This window comes from Neoarius graeffei, chromosome 26 (assembly GCF_027579695.1).
Source record: "Neoarius graeffei isolate fNeoGra1 chromosome 26, fNeoGra1.pri, whole genome shotgun sequence".
Lineage (NCBI taxonomy): Eukaryota > Metazoa > Chordata > Actinopteri > Siluriformes > Ariidae > Neoarius > Neoarius graeffei.
The window spans coordinates 49,793,223-49,820,808 of NC_083594.1; the positions used below are offsets into that span (position 1 = coordinate 49,793,223).

The window sequence follows — 27,586 nt, forward strand, 5'->3', positions numbered from 1 at the left end:
AAACCAAAACAAATGTGAAGGCATGAAAGTGTGCAAATTCCTTTTGGTATCTACATCGTTAAAAACAACAACTCCCGGACGAGCCCCCAAATTATGTAACGGCAGGCTCATTTACCATCACATAATGAGGGAGACGACAACAAAAGTAAGTTTTAAAGGATATGAGACATGGATTTTTACCTGGGCATAATTATGTATAAAGGACATAAGAAATGCCATCTAAATCACTGCAGGGCGTCAAAAATGTGAAAATCATCACATTATTCAAGTTTTTCTATACATCAGCGTAAAACAAGGATTCGTTAATGAGCTAGGTGGTCACGTGACGTCACAAAAACTTTCCAAGGAGCCGGCGCTTGGGAATCTAACGTAAACAGGTTACCGAAATGGACACCATCGACAGTGATATTCCCGATGTTTCACAGAGATGTGAAGTTAGACCCTATCAATTCGAACCGATAGCTGGAAATTCACATGAACATGGATCTTGTCTTTACTCTGACGGGTCAGATGATTCCGAGAGTGAGAGTTCATTCAGCCCTCATGAAACTGAAAGCGGTCGGCTCGGTAACACTTCCTGGTAAGTTAAAAACAGTTCTGCTCAAAGGCTAATGATCTGTTGAAAGAAGTATTATTTTTGTATCACACATTGAAAGTTCATCATAGATCTAGCTAAAGTCCGTTGCAATTTGCTGATATTTTTCGAGATTGATTGAGATACAATGCTTACAGAGTCCGAGATGAAAACATTCAAAATGGCGAAACGAGTCAGAATTATGATAAGCAATAATTGATACACCCAAAATTATAATACTAATCCTTACCTCGGCTTTCAGTCGCTTAGCGCAGAGGTCTTCAACAGGGGGGGTCGCGAAATCGCACCGGATCACTCGTATCAACAAAAATATTCCTGCCCTGGCCTCCGTGCAGGGATGCAAACAGCGCGCCTTTCGGCGGATGCCGCCTTTTTCACGGCTGAATCGCGCAGATCCGATTTAAAAAAAAAAAATAGCGATGTTGGTTCATGGAGCATGAGGCATGAAGTGTAAGGATGAGAGAGAGGCGGTTTGGGTCGGGAAGCTGCGCGCATTTGTGCAGCCTGGCGCAGGCGTGCGCGGCTTCCCGATTTGAACTGTTTTTTTTTTTCTCATCCTTATGCTTCCTGTTTCATGAATTAATATCGCTCAGTACCTGAGTATTAATGTTGAAAGAATCCTCAGTGAAATGGTCCGAATACAGTTTGTGGGAAACAGTAGGTGCAAAGTTTTTTTTTTTTTTCAACAGGTGTTCTGTAAAGTTGTCCTACCAAGCCTACTGCGCATGCGCAGGTGAGCCCACACTTTCCTCATCTTCGGGTCCTTGGGGAATGCAAAAAAACTTACTCCAGGGCATTTCCCATTGGAATTATTGCAACCATAAGCAGCACAATACACCATGATGTCCAATGTACTTTAAAGACTATAAAAACAATTTTCTTGTCATCCACTTCTCCATTCATCTACCCGCTTGTGCTGTGCCCGAAAGTTTTTGTGACGTATGATCACGTGACAGCGGCTCTTCCGGTTGCAAAAAATGCATATCGGAAGTCGAGCAGAAACACCATATAATCATCACGAATATAACGATTTTGCTGAATTTAATAGATGATTTTGTATTTGCTGATGCAATTAATTCATATTTTTAATGGAAAGAAACTGATATAGCGTGCTTTTGTTTCATGTCCCATATCCTTTAAGAAATTTATTTAAACAACAAAAAAACCATGTCTAGGGATAAAATACAGGAGTGAGGTTATGCGTGAGTGGATTCAAATAAAAAGGGTCAGTATACAAGATGGTGTTCAAAATAACAAAAGAATGAGGCACAAGGAAAAAGAATAAGAGCTGAAGACAGAGAGAGAGAACAAGCAGGTAGTGCCAGTCGAGACAGAGAGAGAAAGAGCCTAGTGAGGCCATAGGCGCCAGCCCCTTTATAGCCCCAGCTGGCATTACAGGTGTACCTAATTAGGGTAATCAGGTACCAGGACCCAGCCCTGCCCGTGCACGGACAGTGCTGGGCCTGAAGGGGGCATAGATGGGCGTAACAATGCGCATGCGCAAACGAAACAACCGTGGAGCTACATGGAGCAGAGAAAGAGGGAAGGAGGGAGGAAGAAGAGGGGAAGAGAAGGAAGGAGGGAGAAAGTGAGGGGGGAGAAAGGGAGATTCGTTTTCTTTGTTTCTTTCTCGACTGCCTCGCGCGTTTTATACGATTCGACTGAATAAACGACCACCAGAAATACAGACTGTACATTGACAACAAAAAGCACACACACGTTGTTTCATCCGCCATATTCTCGGAAGGAAGTTACTCGGTAACCACGGAAACATGTCGCGCACGCGCATTTCAACTACCGTGAAAGAAAACCGCAAACATTTCTCGCTAGTGTGGACAGATGCACTAAACTGTACCGGTATAGTTTGTATCGATACAGTTATACCACTATCGTACCGGTATAAGTGTGAACACAGCATTATTTGTGTGTTTAATGAAGGAACATCTGTGAAGCAAAACAGCCTCAAGGCATTGTTGGGATAAATGGAATTTTGTCACGAAGGGTGTGCAAATTTTTGCACTCGCATGCAACATTTTGTTGCTCAAGTGAGACTTGAGTCGAACTCTATTTATGACTTTTGTTGCCACACTCGGGGTTTCTTGAATTGATTTTATAATAGAAACAATTTTACATCTATTATGTTTCTTGCATTAACAAACTGAAATTAATTTTACCTTTAAATCTTGCTTTGTGGTTTAAATCTGACAGAAAAATCCCACTTGCGTTGGAGAACTCCTCCTCTTCGGCAGTTACGTCATCTCACCGGTCAAGCACAAACTCTCTGTCCTCTTCCTCGGGTTTTCTGAGCCCCTCCCCTCCTCCGCCTTACAGCCAATCACATGACAGCAAGCCCACACTGTCGTACGGGACCACCCTAAATGCCCGTGTCACGTCACAGAGGGCCGGAGAGCAGCTCGCTTACAGCGGCGGCGGCGGCTCCTCGTCCAGACAAGTGTCCTCATCCTCACCCCAGATGCCTTCAGCACACTCGTCCTCGCTGCCCTCCACGCCTGGCTCAAACAAATCCATCAAATCTCGCTCCGGACCCAAGCACTTCTGGGTTAAGGAGCCCCCTGCAGCTACGCTAGCTAGCTCCAGCGCTAACAGCAGCAGCAGCAGTGACAGCGGTGGTGTGAGCGTGAGTAGTAACAGCAGCGCGATCAGCCTCGGCTCAACAAAGAAGCGCAAGAACAGCTCTTTGCCGAAATACGGCGCTGAATCCTCCCCTTCTTCCTCTTTGAAAAAGAACTGCATGGTGAACTCAGGCACCTCAGGGAGCAGCTTTCACTCCTCGCTAACCTCCACGCCGTCATCTGTGGCTTTTTCATCATCGTCGTCCTCTTCTTCACACGGTCCGGGTATGAATTGCCCGCCTGGCCGCGGCAATTCGATGAACGCGCGACAGGAAGCAGCCGAGCCCATCAAGCGCATGAGCGTGATGATGAACAGCAGCGACTCGACACTCTCACTCGGCCCGTTTGTGAACAACCCAGACGGGAGAACCGACACAAAGAGGAGGAAGAGCTCACAGGCCACCAGCAGCCTCACTGGCACAGCTACCTGCACAGGTAACGGAGAAGCAGGACCACCTTGTTATCTGGAACTTAATTTCCTTTTACCCTCTTCCAGAGATCAGTGTTCTGTACTTGTGTTGGGTTGGGCGTGTTCCAAAGCATTACACACACATCCTTTCCTGAAAATCTCATTGAGCTTCATTTGCATAGCGGAATGTGATGCAGTAACATTTATTTATACGAACTCAGATTTTCAGCTCATAAAATCCCACGATATGCAAATCGGTGCTTTAACAAACCATGTTATTGTGTTCTTTCAGCAGTAGGACTGAGTTTTCGCGTATTAAAACAATGATGCGTCATTAAAAGGTCAGATAGACCTTTTCTTAATAAACTTGTAAACATTTGTACTACCTTCATTTGCTTCTCTTTTTCTTTAACTTTCGGCAGTCTGTAAAAAGAGAGCGCTGATTTCTTGTTAGTCAGCTGTTGTGCGATTCTTTCCCATTTTAAATCTTTTTTTTTTTTTTCTGTGCCGGTGTTCACTGCATTAGAGCGGAGTTACTTCTGCTTAGGTTGAAGTTACATTCATTACTGCTATTTAACGCGCTCTGTTGTCTAATTAAAGCAGTGAGAGTGAGGAAAAGCGAAGAGATTATGCAGCCTGAATATAACAATTCGTTTATTTCATCGGTTCAAATTGTATTGTGATGTATCGCGACATGCATAACGATAACTATTTAACGCTATTATATATGAATTGTTTTTTGTTGGCTTGTCATGTGTGTAACTGTGTTGTAGTAGTAATGAAGTGTTCTTTGCCTGTGACAGCATCTGCAGGGGGAGTTGGAGGGGCGCAGGGGCCTGGTAGGCCCAAAATGGCCAAGTCCCCAGCCATCAACAACATTCATGGCAAACACGCGCGGCCCATGCCGGGACCGCCGGGGCTTCCCAACAACTCACTGTTACATCAGGTGTGTCAAGATCTGGTGTGTGTTTATGTCCTGAGGGTGGAAAGAGTTTGCTAATGTGCTTAATTGTTCACTGAACATGATCATGTTGTGAATGTAAGAGGAATCAGGCCTTTTTTTTTTTAAACGTGGTTCTTAACTGCTGTTCCTCTGAAAAGCAATGAATCAATTGTGCAGATCCAGTTTAACGACTGTATTCTCGCACTGTTTTGAAGAACAGGACTGATTGGGCATGATGTCACAGTTTAAATCTTTTATATTTTTGTCTTAGAGCTCCGAGTACTTTATTTACATTCACAGTAATAATCTGATCATTGTCTGGTTCTGGCAGTTTATAGCCATAAACAAAATGAAGCTAAAGACGCTTTGAAAAAGCTTATTTAATACATATACTTGGATGCGGAGGGGGAAGGTTCTCTGGGTATAAGACCAAAACCCTTTGGCAAGACACCCAGCACTGCGTATCGCCACGAGATCTGAGAGTGAAGCCTGGTGTTGGGAGCATCAAGTTGTGGGAATGCTAGAATACTTATCCAGGCCACTGTATATATAAAAAAAAGACAGCAAAGTTTCTCTGGTCTGACCCAGGTTTTCTCATGATCACTCCATCTTGGTTCATCAGATTTAAGAAAAACTTCCCACGTGACCATCTCAGATTTGACTAAAAAATTCCAGGTGAAAGAGAGAGGAAGTACCAGCTGGGAGGTCCGTATCGTGAAATGCCGTGACCGAGGTCTTGAAAGTACTGAGTGAGGCCCTCTGGGCCGAGGTCACGGTATTTCACCATACGGACCGACCTTAAGCTGGTAAATAATAATATATTTTATTTTTTTCTTTACCAAATTCTAACAGAAAACGAGAGCGCCCGAAAGGGAAAACCGAGCCGAGCCGCCATTTTGAATCCTCATTCACGGCTGTAATGCAAATGGCTTCCTCCTCGGTATACAAGTGCACTTCCATGGCAGGAAAAAAACTACATTTTGCCGCCTATGTAGTCCCCTATTTATACAAATAGGAGTCATTCAACCATGTTTTTGCTCAGCGTTAGCAAATTACAGGTTTTTAGCTTTCTCCTGAAATGTTTTCTTTTATTCTTCTTCGTCAGGGTAGTAAAACTCGCTTTCGCTGTGAACACAGTCGTTATCGCTATCCATGCTGTAAAATTAATGCTGTTCTCCTGAGAAATGCTGGCAAAAATTTATAAGATTTTTGATAATCTTATAAATAAATCTTAAAAAAAAAAAAAAGATAAATGTTGACAAAAAAATTCCATGATGTTTGTTGTTGTGAATGAGCGAGTTGCCAGAGGTCCGTAACTGGGGTCTGGTCCGTACCGTAGGATACAGACCCGCTCACCAGCCAATCAGAGCACAGGATTTGGACCGTGAAAAAAAATTTTTTTTCTTCCCCCCACATTGTGGAGCTCCAGTTTCTCTGTAACCAACCAAGTGACCTTTTCCCCTCAAAAGTCCATTTGGATTTGGTCCATGGTGTCAGACCTGGGGAATTTCACACTGAAGTTGGATGAACGTGTCTCAACATCTCTTTCCCCCCCCAACAAGTCAGCTTTAAGTTTTATATCTCTTCAGATGTGGGCGGCACGGTGGTGTAGTGGTTAGCGCTGTCGCCTCACAGCAAGAAGGTCCAGGTTCGAGCCCCGTGGCCGGCGAGGGCCTTTCTGTGTGGAGTTTGCATGTTCTCCCCGTGTCCGTGTGGGTTTCCTCTGGGTGCTCCGGTTTCCCCCACAGTCCAAAGACATGCAGGTTAGGTTAACTGGTGACTCTAAGGCCGAATCCCATTTCACCCCTTGGACCAACCCCTTGGCCCTTCCCCTCCATTTTGCGCGTTCACGTGAAGGGGTAGGGGTATCCCAATCCCAGTTAACGCGGAGGGGTAGGGGAAGGGGTAGGGCTTCTGTACCCCTCCAAACAGAGATTTTCCTGGAGCTGACTCCGAACGAAGGGGTTTGAGTGATTTCCCACAATGCCATGCGGATTTCAGCGAGATTTCATGCGGATTTCATAAAGATGGCGGTTCCCGCGGCGAAAGATTGTCATAAATGTATTTTCTCCATTATTTACGTGTTTTAAGTTGTTATCCAGAGGAAACACGCCGCTTGATTCGCTTTTGAGCTGAGAATGAGCAGCGATTTCTGAAATCCAAGCTGCTGCTAAAAAGCTTTGGGAGTGAGTATTGTTTTCGGTTGCTTGACTGCGTACGTTTTGTTCTGTTATTCTCGCTTTTATTGTTTACATGAGTGTTCTGACACCTCATTCTGTCGGATGTGGTGCATGAAGCGCCAAAGATATCCCATTCAGTGGTGTTAGTTAACAAATCACACCCTGCCAGCAGAGATCTCTGACTGTAGCGGCTGGTCGCAGCCAATGATGCATTTGGTCGCGTTTTGCTAACGTAAACGCTGACGGAGGTACGCGATGACGTATGCGATCGTTGAAGGGCTATCCCAATACGTAGGGGTTGAATTTCAAGCCCTATCCCTTGTAGCTCAGTTTCAAGGGGAAGGGCCAAGGGGAAGGGGGAGGGGAAGGGGTAGGGGTAGAAATTAGAATTGGGATTGGGCCTAAATTGAGCGTAGGTGTGAATGTGAGTGTGAATGGTCGTCTGTGTCTATGTGCAGCCCTGTGATGACCTGGCGACTTGTCCAGGGTGTACCCCGCCTTTCACCCGTAGTCAGCTGGGATAGGCTCCAGCTTGCCTGCGACCCTGTAGAACAGGATAAAGCGGCTAGAGATGATAAGATGAGATGAGACCTCTTCAGATAATCTTGTATCAGTGAAGCTGTTTATAAAATATCAGCTCCCTAACTTTTCAAGTTCTAATTTCTACAGGTCAAATTTACCGTGAGTTGGCCTAGTGGTTCGCGTGTCCGCCTCTCGATCGGGAGATCGCGAGTTCTGTTCACCAAAGACCATCATAAAAATGGTACCTACTGCTGTCTGGCAAGGCACGCTGCAATACAGATGCGAGTGGGGAGTCAAACTCTCGTGGTTACCAGAGGACCCGCCCCCCACTGTAACCCTAGCTATGTAATAGGCGAGAGGCCGAGGGCTACGGAAATGGAGATCGATTGGTGCCGCCCCATGTGCCACATGGTGTGGGAAGGACTTTGATTGATTGACAGGCTTCAAGTCAGGAAATTCAGGCACCCAGTATTCGATATTAAACCTGAGCGAGTGATGTTCCTGAGAGTCCTCGTTCGTCAGATATTTACCCTAAAAGTCTGAAGGACTTTGATCAAGTCGTAGTTTTCTTGATTTTGCAGCTGAAAAAGATCAATACATGATGTAACAAAAAGGCCTAAAAGCACTCCCACTTTTTTTTTTTTTTTTGACAGAAGAGACCTGAAATATTTTATAATTTTCCTGTTAGGAAGTACATCATCCTGGTTTTTTTTTTGGGGGGGGGGGTTTCAGGTGGGAGATATTTGATGAACTGACATGTTACTGATGTACTTGATGTTTGTGTATAATTCAGTGCAGAATGTTAACACGTCTCGTCTCTTCTCTTCCTGTTTTAGCCAAAGGCCCGTCCCTGACACAGGTGGGCCGGCTCTGGGGGTGCGAAGCGGTGGAGCGGAGCTCCCTTAGCGCCCGTCACAGCACACTGCACGAGGCCTTCTTCTTGTTCTATTACTACTACTACTACTTCTTCTTCTCTTACTCTCAGCTTCCCACAATCCTCAGGGTGGAGAGCGCATTGGGCTGCTCAGTGATGGCGCGCTGTTTCTCCTGGCCACCAGGGGGCATCAGACAGGTGGAAAATGCACCAAGAGAGGGGCACATCTGTCGTGTGTGTGTGTGTGTGTGTGTGAGAGATGGCAGTGAGCCCAGTGACGGACAGCATGTGATGCAGAGGTACACACAGTTAAGGGCTGGTACAGGACCATGCCTACACTACGACATAACGTCAGACGGACTTCACAGGCTTCATTAGCGAAAGGAACATTTCTGTTGACGTGTGTGTGTGTGTTTTCATGTGGGTGATACCGGAATACTGGAAATGAAATTCCCTGTGAATTGTGAGTGAGGGTGGTGCACAGGAACAGGACGGAATAATGGGAGTCTCAAAGAAAAGGAAAAAAAAAAGTTGGTTATACAATAACACAATTCGGCACATTTTAGAGGAAAATAAGGAAAAGTCATCCCAGTATCCAAATGAACAACCGAAAGGCAAAAATGATCAGCGTTTGAAGTCTTAATGTTTCTTTAGAAAGCATTTTGTTTACATACACCAACTATTTGCAACTTGGAACAAAATGTGATTTGTTTTTTTGTTTGGTTTTTTTTTTTTTTTTGCAGCTCCATTTAAATCAGAAGAAACTTCCTGCACCTTTAGTTAAAACTGAAGTTAATGAACTCGTCCGGATCGGTTTAAAATCACGGATTTACACTTAGGGAACAAAATTCAGCACTGCTAACGAATCAGGCTGAAACGATAATTTCCAAATTTATCTTGAAGGGAAAACTTTAGCTTTTCATCTCTATCCACTACGTGCGTGTTCACCACGGACGAGAATTCCGACTTTCCCAAAATACCCGTGTCAGGAAAAACAAGCAAAAGGAAAGGAAAAAAAAAAAACCCTAAAAACCAGGTGAACATTTTATTAAGAGTCAAACACCTGACTTTAAACTTCCAAGTGAGTTTTGATGAAATGAGTTTCCTTTTTAAGAGTAAGACATTGGCACGTCAGTGCCATTCAAAGACTTTTTATTATGAGCGTTACAAATGGTTTAATTTTAAATTTGCGGTATATGTTTGCCTATTTTAGTCTGACCTTGGTCAGGAAGAGGTCACTGGACGGCACACGTTTATTCGCTCGCGCGCACACGCGTGTATGGTTATGCTTTTTATTCTGCAGCGAGTCCGTGAGCTGTTGTGGCTTCCTGCAGGTCTGCCAGTGTCGAGGCAGGCGTTTATTGAGATTTATCGAATCATTTTTTTTAGTTAACAAAACAAAACGACAACACGGCACGACAGATAGTGGTGGATAGAGATCGGGGTGAAAATCACTGGAGTGTCCCTTTTAATCAGTTCCAATGACGCAAATTATCAATTACAGCTTTAGTGTTCTCGTTATCCGTGAGAACTGTTTGTCCTGGAACAGAGTTTGTATTCACTCGGACAGATTATCGATCACCTTGAGTACCTGTCAAACTACATCAAATCTCCCTTAATCACTACGGCGACGTGGAGACTTTTCAGGCCGGAAGGGACGAGTGCTTGTCTCAACACACTAAAAATAATAGAGATCATGCAATTTATCATCAAACCTTTTGTTTTTGCAACAACGATGCATATCTACACTATAACATTGAACACATTGGTCGTGACTCAACAGCGACAGCAGTTTAAGGAATACTTCTTCTCTAAGAACGAATGACTTGATCGTTTCATTAATTGTACTACTGTTCAGCCGTTATTGGAGGAATCAGATCAGCATGAGTGCTTTCACACTGCGTGTTTTTTTTTTTTTTCCCTTCTCTCCCCCCATAAGAAAATGCGAGAGCACCTGTTTGTGATGCTCACACATTCTGAAATGGTTTGTTTCAGTTTCAGAAATCTCCTCACAAGCAGATACTTTTTTTTTTTTCTTGCCAGTGCTTTCGAATGTGCACCGTTTGGTCTGATTTAGTGGGAACCCTGTGCGGCTGGTGAACAAGAACACAGCAATGATGTTTGCGCCAATCTGCGATCATCTGAGCGTTTTAGTAATTCGACTCTGGATGAAGTGAGCCAACGCACAAAGCTGTCGCTTTGTCCAAATGCTGTGTGTTGAACATATTTGGAACTACAAGCAGAAAAGAGATGTATGGGGGGGAAGAAAAATCAAACATTTCAGATGGCCCAGTGTAAGATTAGCGGTGCTAAATTGGTGCCATCCTTAAATAAAGTTTAAATAAATAAACTGGTTATTCATATCGTGTATTGCTGATGAAGAGCCCGCTCCCTGTTCTTCATGCTTGTGGGGTTTTTTTTTGTTTGTTTGTTTTTCCCCTCCATGAGGCTGTTTTTGTGACGAATAAACAAAAGAAATGTACGGATACGTTATACGTTTACTTTCCCCTCAGCCGAGTGAAACATGAAACCAAACCAAATAGCAAACAAACCAAAAGAATCACTTTCACTCTGGTTGAGACTTGGGGAAACGGGCCAATAGGTGTGAAAGCGCCTTGACCGGTTTTTTTTTTTTTTTATTTCTCCCCTCTTTCTTTTCTTCATGCGGACACCGTACACTGTTGGTTGAGAGAGGAGAGGAGGGGAGGGGAGGGGGGGGAACATGCCAAGTGTGAAAGCAGCCGAAAGTCGTCCTTTTCCCAGAGCAGGTGTAGTGAAGTGGAGGTCAGCGGCAATACACAGAACTACAGAATACAAGACAAAGTACTGTAAGAAGCTCCGAAGGTCATGCTTAGCCCTGTAGCGCCACACACACACACACACGAGTGAATTCAAAAGCGATTCCTGCTTTTGTGCATCGAATAACCACTATCCTTTCTTTTCACCTGTTGCCACTCCCCGTCCTAACAGTGTTTTTGATGAATTGAAATAAATCGAATTATTTACAAATCCAGATCTTAAAGAACTGGCAATAGATCTCGTCGAGGTCGTAAGCTTTGAGAGTATTAAAAATAAAATCGTAGAGGTGCGCTGAAAGAGAAACAATTTTCGAACTGATGTCAGTCAGCGATTGTAGCTGAGGAAAAGAAGAGGTTTTTTGTTTCCCCCCACCCCGTTCCTTCTTCCTGTCTTTGGCTTTTTTCTATCGCTGAATATTGAAGTGAATACATATTTTGTTAAAGGAAAAAAAAAAAAATTGTACATACGGAGATGTATTTTTGCACAGGCATTTTCTTACACGTTTTTTGGTACAGTTGAGATCGTTATTATTTATTGAGTGAACGGATCCGTTTTAAGATTTGAAGTGGTTCACTGCCAAGACAATAATGCAATATGCCTCGTACTCACAACACGGAGCTTCTTCTTTATAGTTGTGGACTGAAATCCTTATGAAGGAGTGTTGCCACCCGAGTGGAGAGAGTCATCTCTTATTATTATTAATAATTATTTTTTAAATAGGTATTTCCCTCTTTCCGCGAAGTAAAATGAATTATTTAATAGAATGTCATTAAAACGGCCCCCAAACCGCAGATCGTGTCACCGTTTTCACGTTGCACGGCATGCAGGAAGCAGTTTAATAAAGGAGAGAGCGAGAATGAACACTTGATGCACCACCTTTGCCAAACGTATTTATATTCCGAAGCAAGCATTGCAGTCTGCAGTCGTTCTTTTGCAGCTTTTTAAATAATAACAAAGCAGAAAAGTGCCTGAATTTGTTTCCGACCTGTTTCAGTAGTCATTTCTGTCCCACAAGTGTTTATATAAATGGTTTTGTAGAAGCTTCGAAAACCTGTCCATTATGTATGTGACGGTCTTTTCACCGCATCCTGAAATTAATCACGTCCCGCCGTTTTCAGTACCGTTTAAAACACGCCCTCGTTATCGTTCCCTTGAATAGCGTGCGTCCGTAAAGGCAGCACGAGTGGCTGCTTGAAGGATAAAAATCCGATTATTTGCCAATTTGAATCATCTTGCTAATTAATCTGATTAGTGTTTTGTTCTCCTGGACTCAAGTCTATTCCCATGTCGACTCGGACCTTCGAATAAACCCAAGTAGGAATTGATTCGTCTCTTCAGGTCCTCGAGGGCGTGTTTAATCCAGTATTGGAGCAATTTCTTGTTTCTTTGCCTCTTTTTTTTTTTCTTTAATCCAGGTTAAGATTAAATTCTCTTGTCATTGTTTTATTCCTGCTCCACTGGCAATGTTTTTCATACAAGAGATTTGATAAAAAGCACAGATGTGGAATGTGAATCACAGCTCAGAAGCATCGACACCGAGCAGACAAAATAATTCGTGTGTAAATTGGAGAGGGTTTTTTTTTTTTTTAAATCTACATAATCCAATCATTTGAACAGCTGGACTTTTGTGTGTTGGCTGCTATGTAATTCATGAACAAACATAGTAGGTTAGAGTTACGTAATATTTAAAGAAAAAGATTGTATAGTCTATTTGTTTTGTAACAGGTTTTCTGTAAATAAAAAAAGTAATTTATACTGTTATTTATAAGAAAGGAAGCGTGTGAGTCTGTTCTTTCTTGTTAATTTCAACACATGACACTCAGTGATGAAGGCAGTTTTGTCTGAAAAGGTTTTATTAGATACTGTACATAAAACAAAAGTCAAGTCACGGCAACCGAATTGGATCAGAATAACCATCAAATAGGGAAAGATGTAATGCGTAAACATGCTACATGTTGATGACCCGAGAAAGCTTCTGCACTCTGTTCAGCAGGAGATCGCCTTTCTTTATGGTTTCCTGATACTGCCAGTTCTTACTGTCAGGCCTGGAGTGAAAGAGAAAGAAAAATATATCACGATAAGCTCGGACATATGCTCCTGGCTGACATACTGACAGACAGGTGTGTTCCAACATCAAAAGGTAGTTCATTAAACTTAGCATATTATTCTCATCACCACCATCTGCTGCTAGAGCCGGTTCGGTGCCCAGGAACCTCTGTCTGTTCTGCATCTCCCTCTGTAGCTGGACTGGGGCAAGTCCAGTTAATTTTTCATAATTATCCAAATGTTACAGCTTCTTGTTAGAACGGAACACTTTGTTTTTGTCTTGTAACCTGAGCAATATAGACCCCTTTCACATGACGTCACCGCGCCGCGAGATTTTGTTAGGCGCCATATTGGAAGACCAAGTACATGCACTCACAATATATAAAACAGTACGAGCGAGAGTAAAGTGACACGATGGATGATAATTCGGGTTATGTGAGTACATTACCAGCTGCAGAAAGGGCACGGTATGTGGAGAAACTGGCTGTGATTGATGGGTTTGACCCATATAAGACAAGACTCGGGGCAAGGGAGAATGGAAACATAAGGAGGACCTGACACCAAGGCCCAATCCCAATTCTAATTTCTACCCCTCCCCCTCCCCCTTCCCCTTGGCCCTTCCCCTTGAAACTGAGCTACAAGGGATAGGGCTTGAAATTCAACCCTTACGTATTGGGATAGCCCTTCAACGATCGCATACCTCCGTCAGCGTTTACGTTAGCAAAACGCGACCAAATGCGTCATTGGCTGCGACCAGCCGCTACAGTCAGAGCCAGAGGCAGAAATCTCTGCTGGCAGGGTGTGATTTGTTAACTAACACCACTGAATGGGATATCTTTGGCGCTTCGTGCACCACATCCGACAGAATGAGGTGTCAGAACACTCATGTAAACAATAAAAGCGAGAATAACAGAACAAAACGTACACAGTCAAGCAACCGAAAACAATACTCACTCCCAAAGCTTTTTAGCAGCAGCTTGGATTTCAGAAATCGCTGCTCATTCTCAGCTCGAAAGCGAATCAAGCGGCGTGTTTCCTCTGGATAACAACTTAAAACACGTAAATAATGGAGAAAATACATTTATGACAATCTTTCGCCGCGGGAACCGCCATCTTTCTGAAATCCGCATGGCATTGTGGGAAATCACTCAAACCCCTTCGTTCGGAGTCAGCTCCAGGAAAATCTCCGTTTGGAGGGGTACAGAAGCCCTACCCCTCCGCGTTAACTGGGATTGGGATACCCCTACCCCTTCACGTGAACGCGCAAAATGGAGGGGAAGGGCCAAGGGGTTGGTCCAAGGGGTGAAATGGGATTCGGCCCAATTCTGCCATCTGTTTGCTACCCAGACATTGTAAACTATTTGTTGTTTACACCCAGTGCCTACACTCAGTGTTCGAACTATGCCGATATTTTCGGGGGGCGCTTGCGCTTGTCTCAGAGCGTGGATCTCCAAACACATGAGAAGCCTATCTTACACACGCATCGCGTCTGAAGTCATAACTCATCAGGGGAAATCGTGTCCGCATTGGCATGTTCAAAAAACAACCTCGCGTCAACAATGATACCACACGCAAGGAAAAAAAAACAAAAAACAGTCAGGCTACTCAACAACCAACCTGGCAGCAGCGAGCAAGCCCCAAACCATCCTAAATTATTATTATTATTAAATTGGAGAAGTCTGGGAGGCTTGCTCCTCATACAGTTATCAACTTGGGGCCAATTTAGCATGTTTTAAATCTGAATTTCTTGCGTTTGCTTACCTCAAAAAGTGTCCGCAGATCATGCACAGACTTATCCATTATATCCACAGTTTTTTGCCAAGTCTCTCTCGGGCCAATAAATCATAAACAAATCTGAGCTGTTTTATTTAAGTCGTTTGCCACTCCACTTTCTCGTGGGTTCACATACCGTTGCCGTTATTTCCCCCTAATCATGAGTTTGTTGGTCTTCCAATATGGCGCAGGGTCTATATACTTCAGGTGTTAAGTAAGGTCGAAAGTACAGATTGATGAGGAGCGGCAGAGGAAGAGTATATCGTTGTTGGTGTACTTGTAGCACCAGTCGTCCTCTACAGCTGGGATTCTTCCGCTACCTCTTGGCCTTTTTTTTTTTTGGAGGATTAATACGCTCAAAGTCGTTGTGGACAAGTTTTCTGAGAATTAATCCGTATGGATGCCAGCTGCGAGGCATTAAGAGAACATGCCCGAGTACTGTAGGTGAGGCGACTACGAAAGACGTTAGTGCAGCTTGAGTCATTTTGTTCAGGACATGACCACCTTTTGATATAAAAATCAACCATTCAGAGCTGCTCGTACTGCCTCGCGTAAGATTACAGATCCTACACTTATCACGAAAACAAACCTCAGGCTAGCACCAGAAGATCTGCAGAAATCTCTAGAACTTGCGACAGTGTCTGTTCACACATCCACATGTTAGAGCGGGAGCAAAATACCACCTGGTCTTTCGTAACACCGTCCCTGACCAAGGCAGAATTTAAAAGTGATGTTGAAAGAAATCCATGAAGCACGGTGGTGGGAGCATTGAGACCTGGAAAGCTTTCAATCATTGAGGGAACAAATTCAAAACTAACTGTGCTTTATAATGTAACTTTCTGATGTTCACTTGACCTGCACCAAAAAAAAAACCTCAATGTATGTCAGTCATTCAGTTCAAGAAATACATCTGAGCAAAGATTTGTGATCTTTGTTCTCTCCTCGGAGTCATCGTAGCTCCATGTCTGGAACATTCATTATTTTCATCTTGTTTCTATTTCACACTAACAGAACTGTTGTTCATCATTCTGACCACCAGGTGGTGCTAATTTACACTACCAAAGATGTTTGGGATTCTGATCTCTTCTTACCTGTTGGTCTCGACAATCTCGTTCACTTTGTCGATTTTGCAGTGCAAGCGGCCTGCGGCGATAAATCGCGAGAGCTCCCTGAGGAACAACAACAAAGGGGGGAAAAAGAAAACTGTAAAGTGTGTCTTCAGAATGTGTAATGGTAAATTACTGCCATGTATAATCGATGATGTGTACGTACTGGTCGATGAACTCGGTGCTGACGCCGAAGGCCTCGGCCATGTAGCCCAGCGTGAGGGAGCGGTACGACTCGAGGAGCTGGCTGTAGGCCAAAATACGCATCTCGCGCACATAGTAACGGTAGTGAGGGGCGAAGAGCCAGTCCCTCTTCATGTCCTGCTCCACACGAGCTACAGCGGAGCAAACAGCAAATTAATAAATGTCACAACAGCCGACCTTACAGCCTTTTAGAGAGAGAGAGAGAGAGAGAGATGAGGACTCACCCAGAGACTGGAAGAAGATGGAGTAACGGCACTCGTAGAGAGAGAACAGATACTGACGCACTCCAGGCAGACTGTGCAGCACCTCCAGAATCTCTGCCCCTTTAATCACCTGCAAGAAGACAAAGGTTCTTAATGTCCACTTTCATTCATCATAAATAGTGTGACTGCTTATATCGTGTACAAGCTGTCTGTAAGAAAGAGCTTTAAACAGTCGTGCATGCTGAATCCCATCACTTAACAACGACCGAGTGAGAAACCAGTTGGAATTCTGCATGGATTAAAGCAAAAAAAAAATTATTTGACTGAAAATTTACGGGGGGGTGTTATGGGTGGATTTCGATGAAATTCTACAGGGGGGTTATGGGTGGATTTTGATGAAATTCTGAGAATGATTAACTTAGAACTGATAACTTTATCATCAATTAATTAATGGATTAATGTATTCAATTTATTGCACTCTCTTTCCATTGCTTCCATATATTATTTTTTTGTGGCAAACCACACAAATGCAAGCGCCTGGAATGTTTAGTTTTTTGCAGGGCTTTGAACCGGTTCAAGGAACGAAAACGAAAACCGGGAACTTTTTCTATTTCACATGGAACAGAAACGAAACCAGAAACTTTTATTTTTTATGTTCCGGAACAGAAACGCTTATTAAAAATAATGGTAACCGGTTAATACCGGTTTTTATTTCGTTCCTCAAAGTTTCCATAGCCTACAAATAAAAAAGTCATTCTTCTCCTGCACAAGTTTCTATGACCCGCTGGGGTTCACTTCCTGTGTGACGTTCGCTGACTGAATGGAGAGAGCGGGAGGGTGGACTACTATCACGTCTCCACATCTTAAATAAGAGGTAAATATTGCAGTCTATCGTTATTCAAAAACGTCAATTTCAAACACGATATCAATATATTTGTCCACGTTAATGAGAGGCTCGCGAACATTAAATGACGTTAACCTCTGTTAGCCTATCAATGCATAGGGCCTGATTAGCCTTTGGTAACACACTAAACGAATTATCTTTCATTTTTGGCACTTTTTCTGTTTGTGTAGATGGGAAGACATACTGAGAATCCAAATCGCCAACATTTGAAATAATAATTGTTTTGAATTATTTCTTGTCTTATTTAATGAAGGTTGTAATAGAATTAGCCTACATTTGGCTTAAGCTGGATGAGACAGAGACATAATTTTATAGCCATTTGTTAAACAGCTGACAGGGAACGTAATTAACCGTTCCGGGAACGAAATGTTTTTTGTTCTAACCGGTTCGGGAACGTCTATTTAATGGTGGAACCCAAAACCGGAAACGTTAAAATTCCATTTCTGTTCGGAACGAACCAATAGGAAAAAAAAATTCTGGTTCAAAGCCCTGCTTTTTTGCACCATGAATTAAATGGCTTTCCGTTTTCACCTATTTCGTACAGCCAAGCCCACCTCCACTTGTTTTTTACACCTTTATCGATGGCAGACACATCAGTGCCTTCTTTCATGTAAAGCGCATCCATGCTGCCGAAACCGAAAGCAGAATGACGTGCTCAACGTCAATACAGAAAAAAGTTTGGATCTTCGCTTACATTAAAATTATAATTTGACCTTACTTTGTGTTGAATACGACTTCAAAAACAATCCAAGATTTTATTAAGAGAAATATTGTGGCCAACACGAGTGTTAAGTTACCTAAAAGATGGCGTGAAGTTGGCTGCTATCTACTTTGCGTTCGTTCTCATTTTCCTCCATCATTCCATAGGCCAGAAACAGATGTTTTGACGTAATTTAACTTAGTAGGCTATGATTATTATTTAACCGCAGTCTTCTAGACATTTTGGCTGTTTGGAGCATTGAACGCTGGTGTATGATTTTCAGGGAATAAAGTTTAGCGCATGTCGGAACATCATTGCGCTCGCAGCCTCCAACTCCTCAAACGTCCTTTAAATTGTGATATAACGTCGGCTATAAGGCACGGTTCTAACATACCTTACACATTGGCCTAACGAAAATAATAATTGTTGGGGCGTCTGCTGATTTGTTAGCTATAAATTTAGGTCTAATTAGGTCTATTTTTTTTAACAGCTCTATTTCTATATGTCCAGGTTTGAACCAAGTCATTTTGGCAAGATTTAATTTAATACAAAACAGAAATGGTCAGACAAGCACGCCAAGCACATGGGAATGTATTTTGCCAATTTTGACAGCGCATGTTTTTTTAATGCCGCACCGTAGACGGCGAACGTTTAAACATGATCAAACATAGGAAATGAACGACACAAAGCATGGCTCAAAAACAAAAAAGTTAAATAAACCCTGCTGATAGTTGGTGTTGCAACACATCAGTGTTATAACCCAGGGCTTTTCAAAGTGTGGGGCGCGCCCCCCCCCAGGGGGCGCCAGAGTTCTTCGGGGGGGCGCAACGTGAGAGACAAAATGGATCGGTTTTTAGTACCTAAAGCTATAGTGAGTGAAGAGACAAAGTCTGGGCCAAGCAAAAAAATAGAGCCTCCAGGATGTTGCGATTTGCAACTTCAGCGCAAATTCAACCAATCCCCGCGAATTCAGGGCGGTGTTGCAATTATATCCAATCACCGCAACTTTCCCGCAAATTTGACCAATCGTTGGCGTCGTCTTGAGGTGACGTCGACAAACTACCTTCCGCCTTACTTCCGTGTGTTCAAGAGAAGCAGCATGCGCGTCGTGTTGCCAGATTGGACGATTTCAAGTGTATTTTGGCAGGTTTTGAACATATTTTGGACTGGAAAACGTCAGCAGTATCTGGCAACACTGAAAGTGTGTTATGTTTACAGTGAAGCACCGTATGCACTTTTTTTTTTTTTTTTTACTTAATACAAGAAATTAATGGATGCCAACATTTTTGCCAAAATGGTATTTTATTTTCCACTGTGTAGGCAGCTTCAGCATCATACTGTGAGATTCTGTTCAAATTGTTTTTTCTTCTATGAAGCCTGAGCCATTTATTTTATTAGTTTATAATTATTGTTTAATTTAGTCTTCAGGAGAGACTGCCTGCACACAGTACTAGTATTAATAGGTTTTTTTTCTTCCATGAAAGCTGAGGCATTTATATTATATTTGAAGGTAACTTCATGTTGTGCTGTGAGGTTCTCTGCACTTTAACTTTTGAACCAACAGGAGCATTTGGATAAGTAAAGCCTATTTTTCTGCATTTTTGTAGTCCTGGTAATCTTTTATATTGGTAAAGTTGTTTATAGGACCATTTCTCTTTGTTTTTTTAATCAATAGTTTTTCAGTAATAACTTAATATTTAACATATCACTCAATTTTAATCACAAAAAGAGAAAATCGCAACAATTTCTCGCAACTTTCACTTCCTCCCGCAATGTAATCGCAACAAAAACCTAAACACCGCAACTTTCATCGCAATTTTTTTGGAAACCCCCCCAACACCAGACATTTTAGCCCGCAACAATCACAAAAAAGGCCCGCGGAATCCTGGGGGACTGGAAAAAGAAGGAAGTATGACCACGATTATTTAAAGTTTGGATTTTCATGGACTGGATCTGAAGATGCTCCACTGCCACAGTGTGTTGTCTGCCAAGAGATGCTAGCTAACGATGCTAGGAGATGTTTAAAATGTGTAAAACAAGATGTTTTAAAAAGCACAGATGTTTAAAATGTGAAAAAGAAAAAAATAATGTGTACAACAACCATTTTAAAAAAAAATACGAAGGGAACATTAAGTATAGCAACAACAAAAATTGTAAGGGGGGGGGCGCGCTGTTGTTTATTTGCTCTCTGAGGGGGGGCTGACTCTCCCACGCTTTGAAAACCCCTGTTATAACCCAATCTCTACCAACCACCCATTTTAATTCTCCTCGGATCAGCACCAACCCCACATTTGGCCTTGGGAGAGTTCAGTTGACGGAAAACTTTAATCCATGATTCTGACTGCTGTGGATTTGTCCGTCTTGAACACGGCATAACCAAACTCTCATGAAACAACTCACCTTCTCCCTCAGGTCCGGCCTCTTCAGCGCTATCATGCACACGTAGACTGTGTACGTGACGAACGTCTTGTAGTCCATGAGCTCGTACGAGGTGAAGGTGGACACGGTGTCGAGGAAAAGCTCGGCGGCCTGCTTGAAATCTCTGATGGCGACACAGTACAGGCCCTGATACACCTTCAGACGGTTCCTCCTGTCCCAGTCTCCGCCCTCTTCGATCAGACTGCCAAGGGCAAATTAAAACATTCATGTATTAAACCCTCGAACATTTCAGTGAGCGAGAACATTTTAACGCGTCACGTTTTACCTCTTGGCTTTCTCAGTGTTCCGTGTGATGAGGTCGCTGTCCATGTAAAAGAGCCCGATCCTCAGCAAGTAGAAGACGATGTCTAACCGGTGGCCCAGGGCGACAGTTTTGTCATAAGTTTTCCTAAAGGCAGTCAGAGCTCCTTCCTAAATCAGAAGAAAAATGAAACTTAGTGAAAAGTCATTTACGCAGTCAAGACTTGTTTAATGTCACGCATTCGCTTCTCAGGAACTATTCAAGTTGAACAAGTAATAGCTTTCTGTCTCAAAATCTCTGCACTGATGTGGTTTAGGACATATTCTGTAATCTATAAACTTGATACACTCGTCTTCACACCGGAACCCCAGACAGGCAACCGGGATATGCTGAACTAAAGCACCACACTAAATATCTCCTCACCTTGTCTCCGATCCGAATCAGATACTCCGCTTTGGCCATCATGGCATCCCGGATCTCACTCTCACCCAGGTTCTTCTCCGCATCCTCCAGAACCTCATCCAGACGCTTCAGCTCGTCTTCGTTGGCCTTCTTCATTTTGCTCAGCAGGTCCGAGTCCACAGGCCACTTTAGTTCTTTACATAAGGTTTCGTAGTAAGGAGCCATGTCTAAAATACAAACATCACAGCTGACACAAGAGCTTGGAATAATAATAATAATTATTATTATTAGAAGAGTTTAAAAAATAAAAATGCCGAGATCTCAGAAATCATATTTGCTTCTCAAAGGGGTGATACGGTGGTGTAGTGGTTCGGACGGTCGCCTCACAGCAAGAAGGTTCCGGGTTCGAACCCAGCGACCAGCGAGGGCTTTTCTGTGTGGAGTTTGCATGTTCTCCCTGTGTCTGCATGGGTTTCCTCCGGTTTCCCACACAATCCAAAGACGTGCAGTTAGGTTGAGGTGGGGCGGCCTTAGGCTGAGGTGCCCTTGAGCGAGGTACCAAACCCCTAATGCTCCCCGGGCACTCTGGTGTGGCTGCCCACTGCTTCAGATGGGTTAAATGCAGAGGATGAATTTCACTGTGCTTGAAGTGTGCATGTGACAAATAAAAGGTTTCTTCAATACACACCCAGGTTTATGAAAGTGAAATTATTTTCAGCACACAATCAGTTTATGGATTAAAGATTCTTTGTTCCTTTTTTTTTTTTTTTAACTTTACTCTCTTGTGGGGAGGGGTAACAGGAGGACAGAGGACGGGCAGTAGTCTAGCCTAACAATAAGCAATACTGGACAATGTCAAGTCAAGTTTATTTGTATAGCACTTTTAACAATAAACATTGTCGCAAAGCAGCTTTACAGAATTTGAACGACTTAAAATACGAGCTAATTTTATCCCTAATGAGCACGCCTGTGGCGACGGTGGTAAGGAAAAAAGCACAACTTTATTCATCACACACTTGTGAAATTTCCTCTCTGCATTCATTTAACCCATGTGAAGCAGCGCGCACACATACCCGGAGCAGTGGGCAGCCAGGTGCCTCGCTCAAGGGCACCTCAGCCCAAGGCCGTCCCATATTAACCTAACCGCATGTCTTTGGACTGTGGGGGAAACCGGAGCACCCGGAGGAAACCCACGCAGACACGGGGAGGCCCTCGCCGGCCGCTGGGTTCGAACCCAGAACCTTATTGCTGTGAGGCGACCGTGCCGCCAAAACTCCCTCAGACAACACGAGGAACCAGACTCAAAAGGGAACCCATCCTCATCTGGGCAACAACAGACAACATGACTATAACATTAACAGCTTTAACGTAAAGTCAGCTTCATTGATGCGATGAACCCCGAGCGCAAAACCGTTTAAGTCAACTGCAAGAGTCCAGAGCATCCTCCAGGCACGACCGCCAACTGTCCACTGCGATGAGACTCCAACCAGACACAGGGCACCAGGATGGATCAGGCAGGTCCGAGGAGCAGAAGAGGCCAGCGTCTCGATCCCAGGACCGACATGTAACTCAGAGGGACAGATTTGAGGGGTGCAATATCTCTCCTGCTGCCCCCCATATTTTATTCTTTTTAGATTTGTATATGGGGCGGCACGGTGGTGTAGTGGTTAGCGCTGTCGCCTCACAGTAAGAAGGTCCGGGTTCGAGTCCCGGGGCCGGCGAGGGCCTTTCTGTGTGGAGTTTGCATGTTCTCCCCGTGTCCGCGTGGGTTTCCTCCGGGTGCTCCGGTTTCCCCCACAGTCCAAAGACATGCAGGTTAGGTTAACTGGTGACTCTAAATTGACCGTAGGTGTGAATGTGAGTGTGAATGGTTGTCTGTGTCTATGTGTCAGCCCTGTGATGACCTGGCGACTTGTCCAGGGTGTACCCCGCCTTTTGCCCGTAGTCAGCTGGGATAGGCTCCAGCTCGCCTGCGACCCTGTAGAACAGGATAAAGCGGCTACAGATAATGAGATGAGATTTGTATATGTAAATAATTTAAATTTATCTAGAAGAATCAGTTTTTTCTCTATTTTCTGTTTATCCTATAATGACGCTGCTGGAATCTTAATTTCCCAAAGGGATCAACAAAGTTCTATCTGATCTGATCTAATCTATAAAACTTGGCCCAATTGAAAATTCCTATTCAGCCACATGATTAACAAGTTACAGGATTTCCCCCTTCCGCATTCCATTAAATCCCGCCTCCTGCGCGATGATTGGTCAGTCCTACACGAGAACTCGCCCACGGATTGGACGCACTTCAACGCGAGTACGAATCAACAGCCAATCATAATCCAGAAGGCGGGATTTTTGTCGCAGTACAGGTGGAAACCATAACCTCTTTTAGCCTTCAATTAGCAAGATTTCATGCTAGCTCATGCAGCAGAGCGCTGAAACCCAGACACCCTGGAACTCCGATAAAGATTCAGGTGAATCTCAGCTTGCTGGACGTGGAGCTGGTGTGTGGACTCACTGTTCGCCCGGATCGCCTCCATGAGCTCGCTCTTCACCTCAGCGTCCTGTCTGTGGTCATCCAGAGTCAGCAGAAACTTCAGCTGTGCGATCTTCAGGTCGGGGTTTTTGGGTAATCCTTCTTCTTCGAGGTTTTCCAAAGGCATTCTGGCGAAGCTGGTGTTTATTCAGCGGCCGGGAGAGAAATGACAGCGACTGGAGCTGGTACTGACAAGCAACGATGACTATGAAGAAATCTAAACAACAGGAGCGATGTATGAAATCTACTTCCGGCGAGCCGCAACTCAACGAGGCGGAGAAAAGAGGGCGCGCGTGCAGGAGATGCGAGCTGAGAAAACGCGCTACTGACACCTAGCGGCCGGTTGTATGTATTGCAACCAGCAGCAATGCTGAGTCAATAACGTGTGTTTGTTTCCTCTCATCTCATCTCATTATCTGTAGCCGCTTTATCCTGTTCTACAGGGTCGCAGGCAAGCTGGAGCCTATCCCAGCTGACTACGGGCGAAAGGCGGGGTACACCCTGGACAAGTCGCCAGGTCATCACAGGGCTGACACATAGACACAGACAACCATTCACACTCACATTCACACCTACGCTCAATTTAGAGTCACCAGTTAACCTAACCTGCATGTCTTTGGACTGTGGGGGAAACCGGAGCACCCGGAGGAAACCCACGCGGACACGGGGAGAACATGCAAACTCCGCACAGAAAGGCCCTCGCCGGCCACGAACCCAGACCTTCTTGCTGTGAGGCGACAGCGCTGTTTCCTGTCCTTGTGCTTTCTAATGATAGGAATGAAATAAAATTCCTCCAACCCAGTGCAAGGTCTTTCACGTGAAGTGTCCTTTTTCTGGCTGCTCACAGCAGAGCTTTCATCTCCATTGCTCCCTGTCTACTACTTTCATGTATCTCCTTGTTTTTGTGTGCCTGGCAGCTCCATCCTCAACATTCTCCTTCCAGTATCTCTTCTCAGGATGTGCCCATACCATCTCAGTCTCATCTCCATCCATCCATCCATAGCCGCTTTATCCTGTCCTACAGGGTCGCAGGCAAGCTGGAGCCTATCCCAGCTGACTATTGGTGAGAGGCGGGGTACACCCTGGACAAGTCTTCAGGTCGGCGCAGGGCTGACACAGACAACCATTCACACCTACAGTCAATTTACAGCCACCAATTAGCCTAACCTGCATGCCTTTGGGGGAAAACGGAGCACCCGGAGGAAACCCACGCAGAAAGGCCCTCGCTGGGCTCAAACCCAGGACCTTCTTGTTGTAAGGCGACAGTGCTAACCTCTACACCACTGTGCTGCCCTCCGTCTCATCTCTCTTAGCTTAATTCCCAAGCTCTCTACATGTGCTGTCCCTCTGATGTGCTCGTTCCTTATCCTGTCCAACCTTGTCACTCCCATCGCAAACCTTAAAGTGCATATCCTGGACCAATTTCGTTTTTTTTTTTTATATATATAAAATAGTGCTGTCAAGCAATTAAAATATTTAATCGCGATTAATGTCACGACTGTCATAGTTAACTCGCGATTAATCGCACATTTTTGTCACATGAAAAACCATTGTAATTCTCTTATCAGCATAAAAAAGTGAATGGGCTTGCTTTGTACCAATGTTTTTTTTTAATTGCAGAGCATAACGCGTCTTGTCACAGCCACTGACATCCATAACTTCCATATTAGATGAGAAAACCAAGGGATGAAAAATAAAGTGCATATCACTGTGAAAATAAAAAAATGTTTTATTTTACTCTTCATTAGTTTCTTTTGAAGAGAAGTATTTGCCATAAAAGAAGAAAAAAACAGATAACAAAAATAAAAACATTCATCATGCGTTCAAAAACGTTCATCATAGTGTGGCACTGTATTCTCTAATTCTCACTGCTTATAACTCTACACCCCCCCGGTGGAGATGAGCTGGGAAACTGAAGACGGAAGGAACAGTATTGAAAAGTATTTTTCCAGTCTCACCTGTGAAAGGTAATCCCATGTGATCTCGTTTGGACGGTAAACCTGTTGGTACAGTTAAACGCAGCACATGAATGAGGCATCTTTATTCTCGGCTACTGTCTAGACGCTATACCAGAGACGGTTGAAGAATCTCCACTTTGCCACATCCAATATGGCGGCGAGGATGTTTATATGTCTATGCCTTTCTCCATCACTCACATGTACTCTTATTGAAGCAGCGTGCGACAAGCCGCAACAGGAACTACGGGTGACTCGCAGGGCCAAATTAGAATTTGCGTTAACGGCACTATTTTTTTTAATCGCGATAAATTGAGATTGCGTTAACTTTGACAGCACTAAATATTAGTAGTAGTAGTAGTAGTAAGTACTTTTAGCTGTTTTAATAAAAACATATTATTACAAATGTCATCTCATCTCATTATCTGTAGCCGCTTTATCCTGTTCTACAGGGTCGCAGGCAAGCTGGAGCCTATCCCAGCTGACTACAGGCGAAAGGCGGGGTACACCCTGGACAAGTCGCCAGGTCATCACAGGGCTGACACATAGACACAGACAACCATTCATACTCACATTCACGCCTACGGTCAATTTAGAGTCACCAGTTAACCTAACCTGCATGTCTTTGGACTGTGGGGGAAACCGGAGCACCCGGAGGAAACCCACGCGGACACGGGGAGAACATGCAAACTCCACACAGAAAGGCCCTCGCCGGCCACGGGGCTCAAACCCAGGACCTTCTTGCTGTGAGGCGACAGCGCTAACCACTACACCACCGTGCCGCCTACAAATGTCATTACCACCATTATTATTTGTCGTGGTAGTAACAAACAAATAAAGTAGTTTTATTTATTATTCTTTCTTTCTTTGCTTATTTGATCAAAGTCCCTTTTGAAAACGAGAAATTAATTCCAGGAATTTAATTAATTGGACAACACAATTTGTGTCAAATAGATAGATAAAAATATTTAGTTTAAAAAAAAAGTGTCTTATACAAAGTTTTTAGATAAATAGGACACTTCACATGAAAGTGTCCCGATTGAGGCTTGGAGATGTTTGGGTGAGACGGCTGTGGAGTTCCTAACGAGATTGTTTCATAAGATCCTAGAGATTGAGAAAATGCCAAACGAATGGAGAAAGAGTGTGCTCGTCCCAATGTACAAGAATAAGGGAGATGTACAGAGCTGCAGTAATTACAGAGGAATAAAATTGATGAGCCACACCATGAAGCTATGGGAAAGGGTATTGGAGGTGAGAATGAGAAGAGAGGTAGCAATCTGTGAACAGCAGTACGGGTTTATGCCAAGGAAAAGCACGTCGGATGCAATTTTTGCTTTAAGAACGTTAATGGAGAAGTACAGGGAAGGCCGGAGAAAGCTACATTGTGTGTCTGTAGACCTGGAGAAGGCATACGATAGAGTGCCGAGAGATGAGTTATGGTATTGTATGAGAAAGTGTGGAGTGAATGAGAAGTATATTAGAGTGGTGTAAGCCATGTATGAGAACAGTGAAACAGCAGTGAGGTGTGCAGTTGGAACGACTGAATGGTTCAAGGTGAAGGTGGGACTCCATCAAGGATCTGCTTTGAGTCCTTTCTTGTTTGCCATAGTGATGGATAGCTTGACGGACAAAGTGAGGCAAGAGTCACCATGGAACATGATGTTTGCGGATGATATTGTGATATGTGGTGAAAGTAGAAAGGAGGTTGAGCTGGGTTTGGAGAGATGGAAGTACACAGTGGAATGAAGGTGAGCAGGAGCAAAACAGAATACATGTGCATCAATGAGAATGGGGATGAGAGTGTAGTGAAGATGCAAGGAGTAGATATAAAGAAAGTTGGTGAATTCAAGTCCCTGGGGTCAACTGTGCAGGAAAATGGGGGCTGCGATAGTGAAGTGAGAAAAAGAGAGTGCAGGCAGGGTGGAGCAGTTGGAGAAGGATTTCGGGAGTCATTTGTGATCGGAAAGTCCCAGCAAAAGTGAAAGGTAAGATGTATAAGACAGTAGTGAGATCAGCTGTGATGTATGGATTGGAGACCGTACCCTTAACGAAGAGACAGGAGGCAAAGTCGAAGGTGGCGGAGTTCAGAATGTTGAGGTGCATATCACGGGTAAATTCAGGAGCG

General features: G+C 43.8%; 2 protein-coding genes across 2 annotated transcripts in view; one reads left to right on the plus strand and one right to left on the minus strand.

Annotated features, from left to right (window-relative positions):
* LOC132874640 (ataxin-7) overlaps positions 1–8,738 on the plus strand; it is a 67,942-nt gene extending 59,204 nt beyond the window's left edge. The window contains exons 11-13 of the mRNA XM_060910970.1: positions 2,804–3,663; positions 4,441–4,583; positions 8,119–8,738. Of these exons, the coding sequence (XP_060766953.1) occupies positions 2,804–3,663; positions 4,441–4,583; positions 8,119–8,136 (1,021 nt within the window). The 3' untranslated portion in view covers positions 8,137–8,738. The remainder of the gene's footprint in view (positions 1–2,803; positions 3,664–4,440; positions 4,584–8,118) is intronic.
* Positions 8,739–12,790: 4,052 nt separating this feature from the next.
* Positions 12,791–23,770, minus strand: psmd6 (proteasome 26S subunit, non-ATPase 6). Its single transcript, XM_060909779.1, has 8 exons — positions 23,489–23,770; positions 20,995–21,200; positions 20,596–20,741; positions 20,292–20,511; positions 16,309–16,417; positions 16,047–16,215; positions 15,866–15,943; positions 12,791–13,000 (listed from the first exon to the last, which is right to left on the minus strand). The coding sequence occupies exons 1-8, from the start codon at positions 23,631–23,633 to the stop codon at positions 12,904–12,906; spliced, it is 1,170 nt and encodes a 389-aa protein (XP_060765762.1). The 5' UTR covers positions 23,634–23,770; the 3' UTR covers positions 12,791–12,903.
* Between the last annotated feature and the right edge of the window lie 3,816 nt (positions 23,771–27,586).

Excerpts from the sequence above, each read along its gene's own strand:
- psmd6 (XM_060909779.1), bottom strand. The coding sequence starts at position 23,633 with ATGCCTTTGGAAAACCTCGAAGAAGAAGGATTACCCAAAAACCCCGAC. Across the intron at positions 21,201-23,488 it reads GGAGGCGATCCGGGCGAACA|ACATGGCTCCTTACTACGAA; the intron begins GTGAGTCCACAC and ends TTTGTATTTTAG. Across the intron at positions 20,512-20,595 it reads AACACTGAGAAAGCCAAGAG|TCTGATCGAAGAGGGCGGAG; the intron begins GTAAAACGTGAC and ends TGCCCTTGGCAG.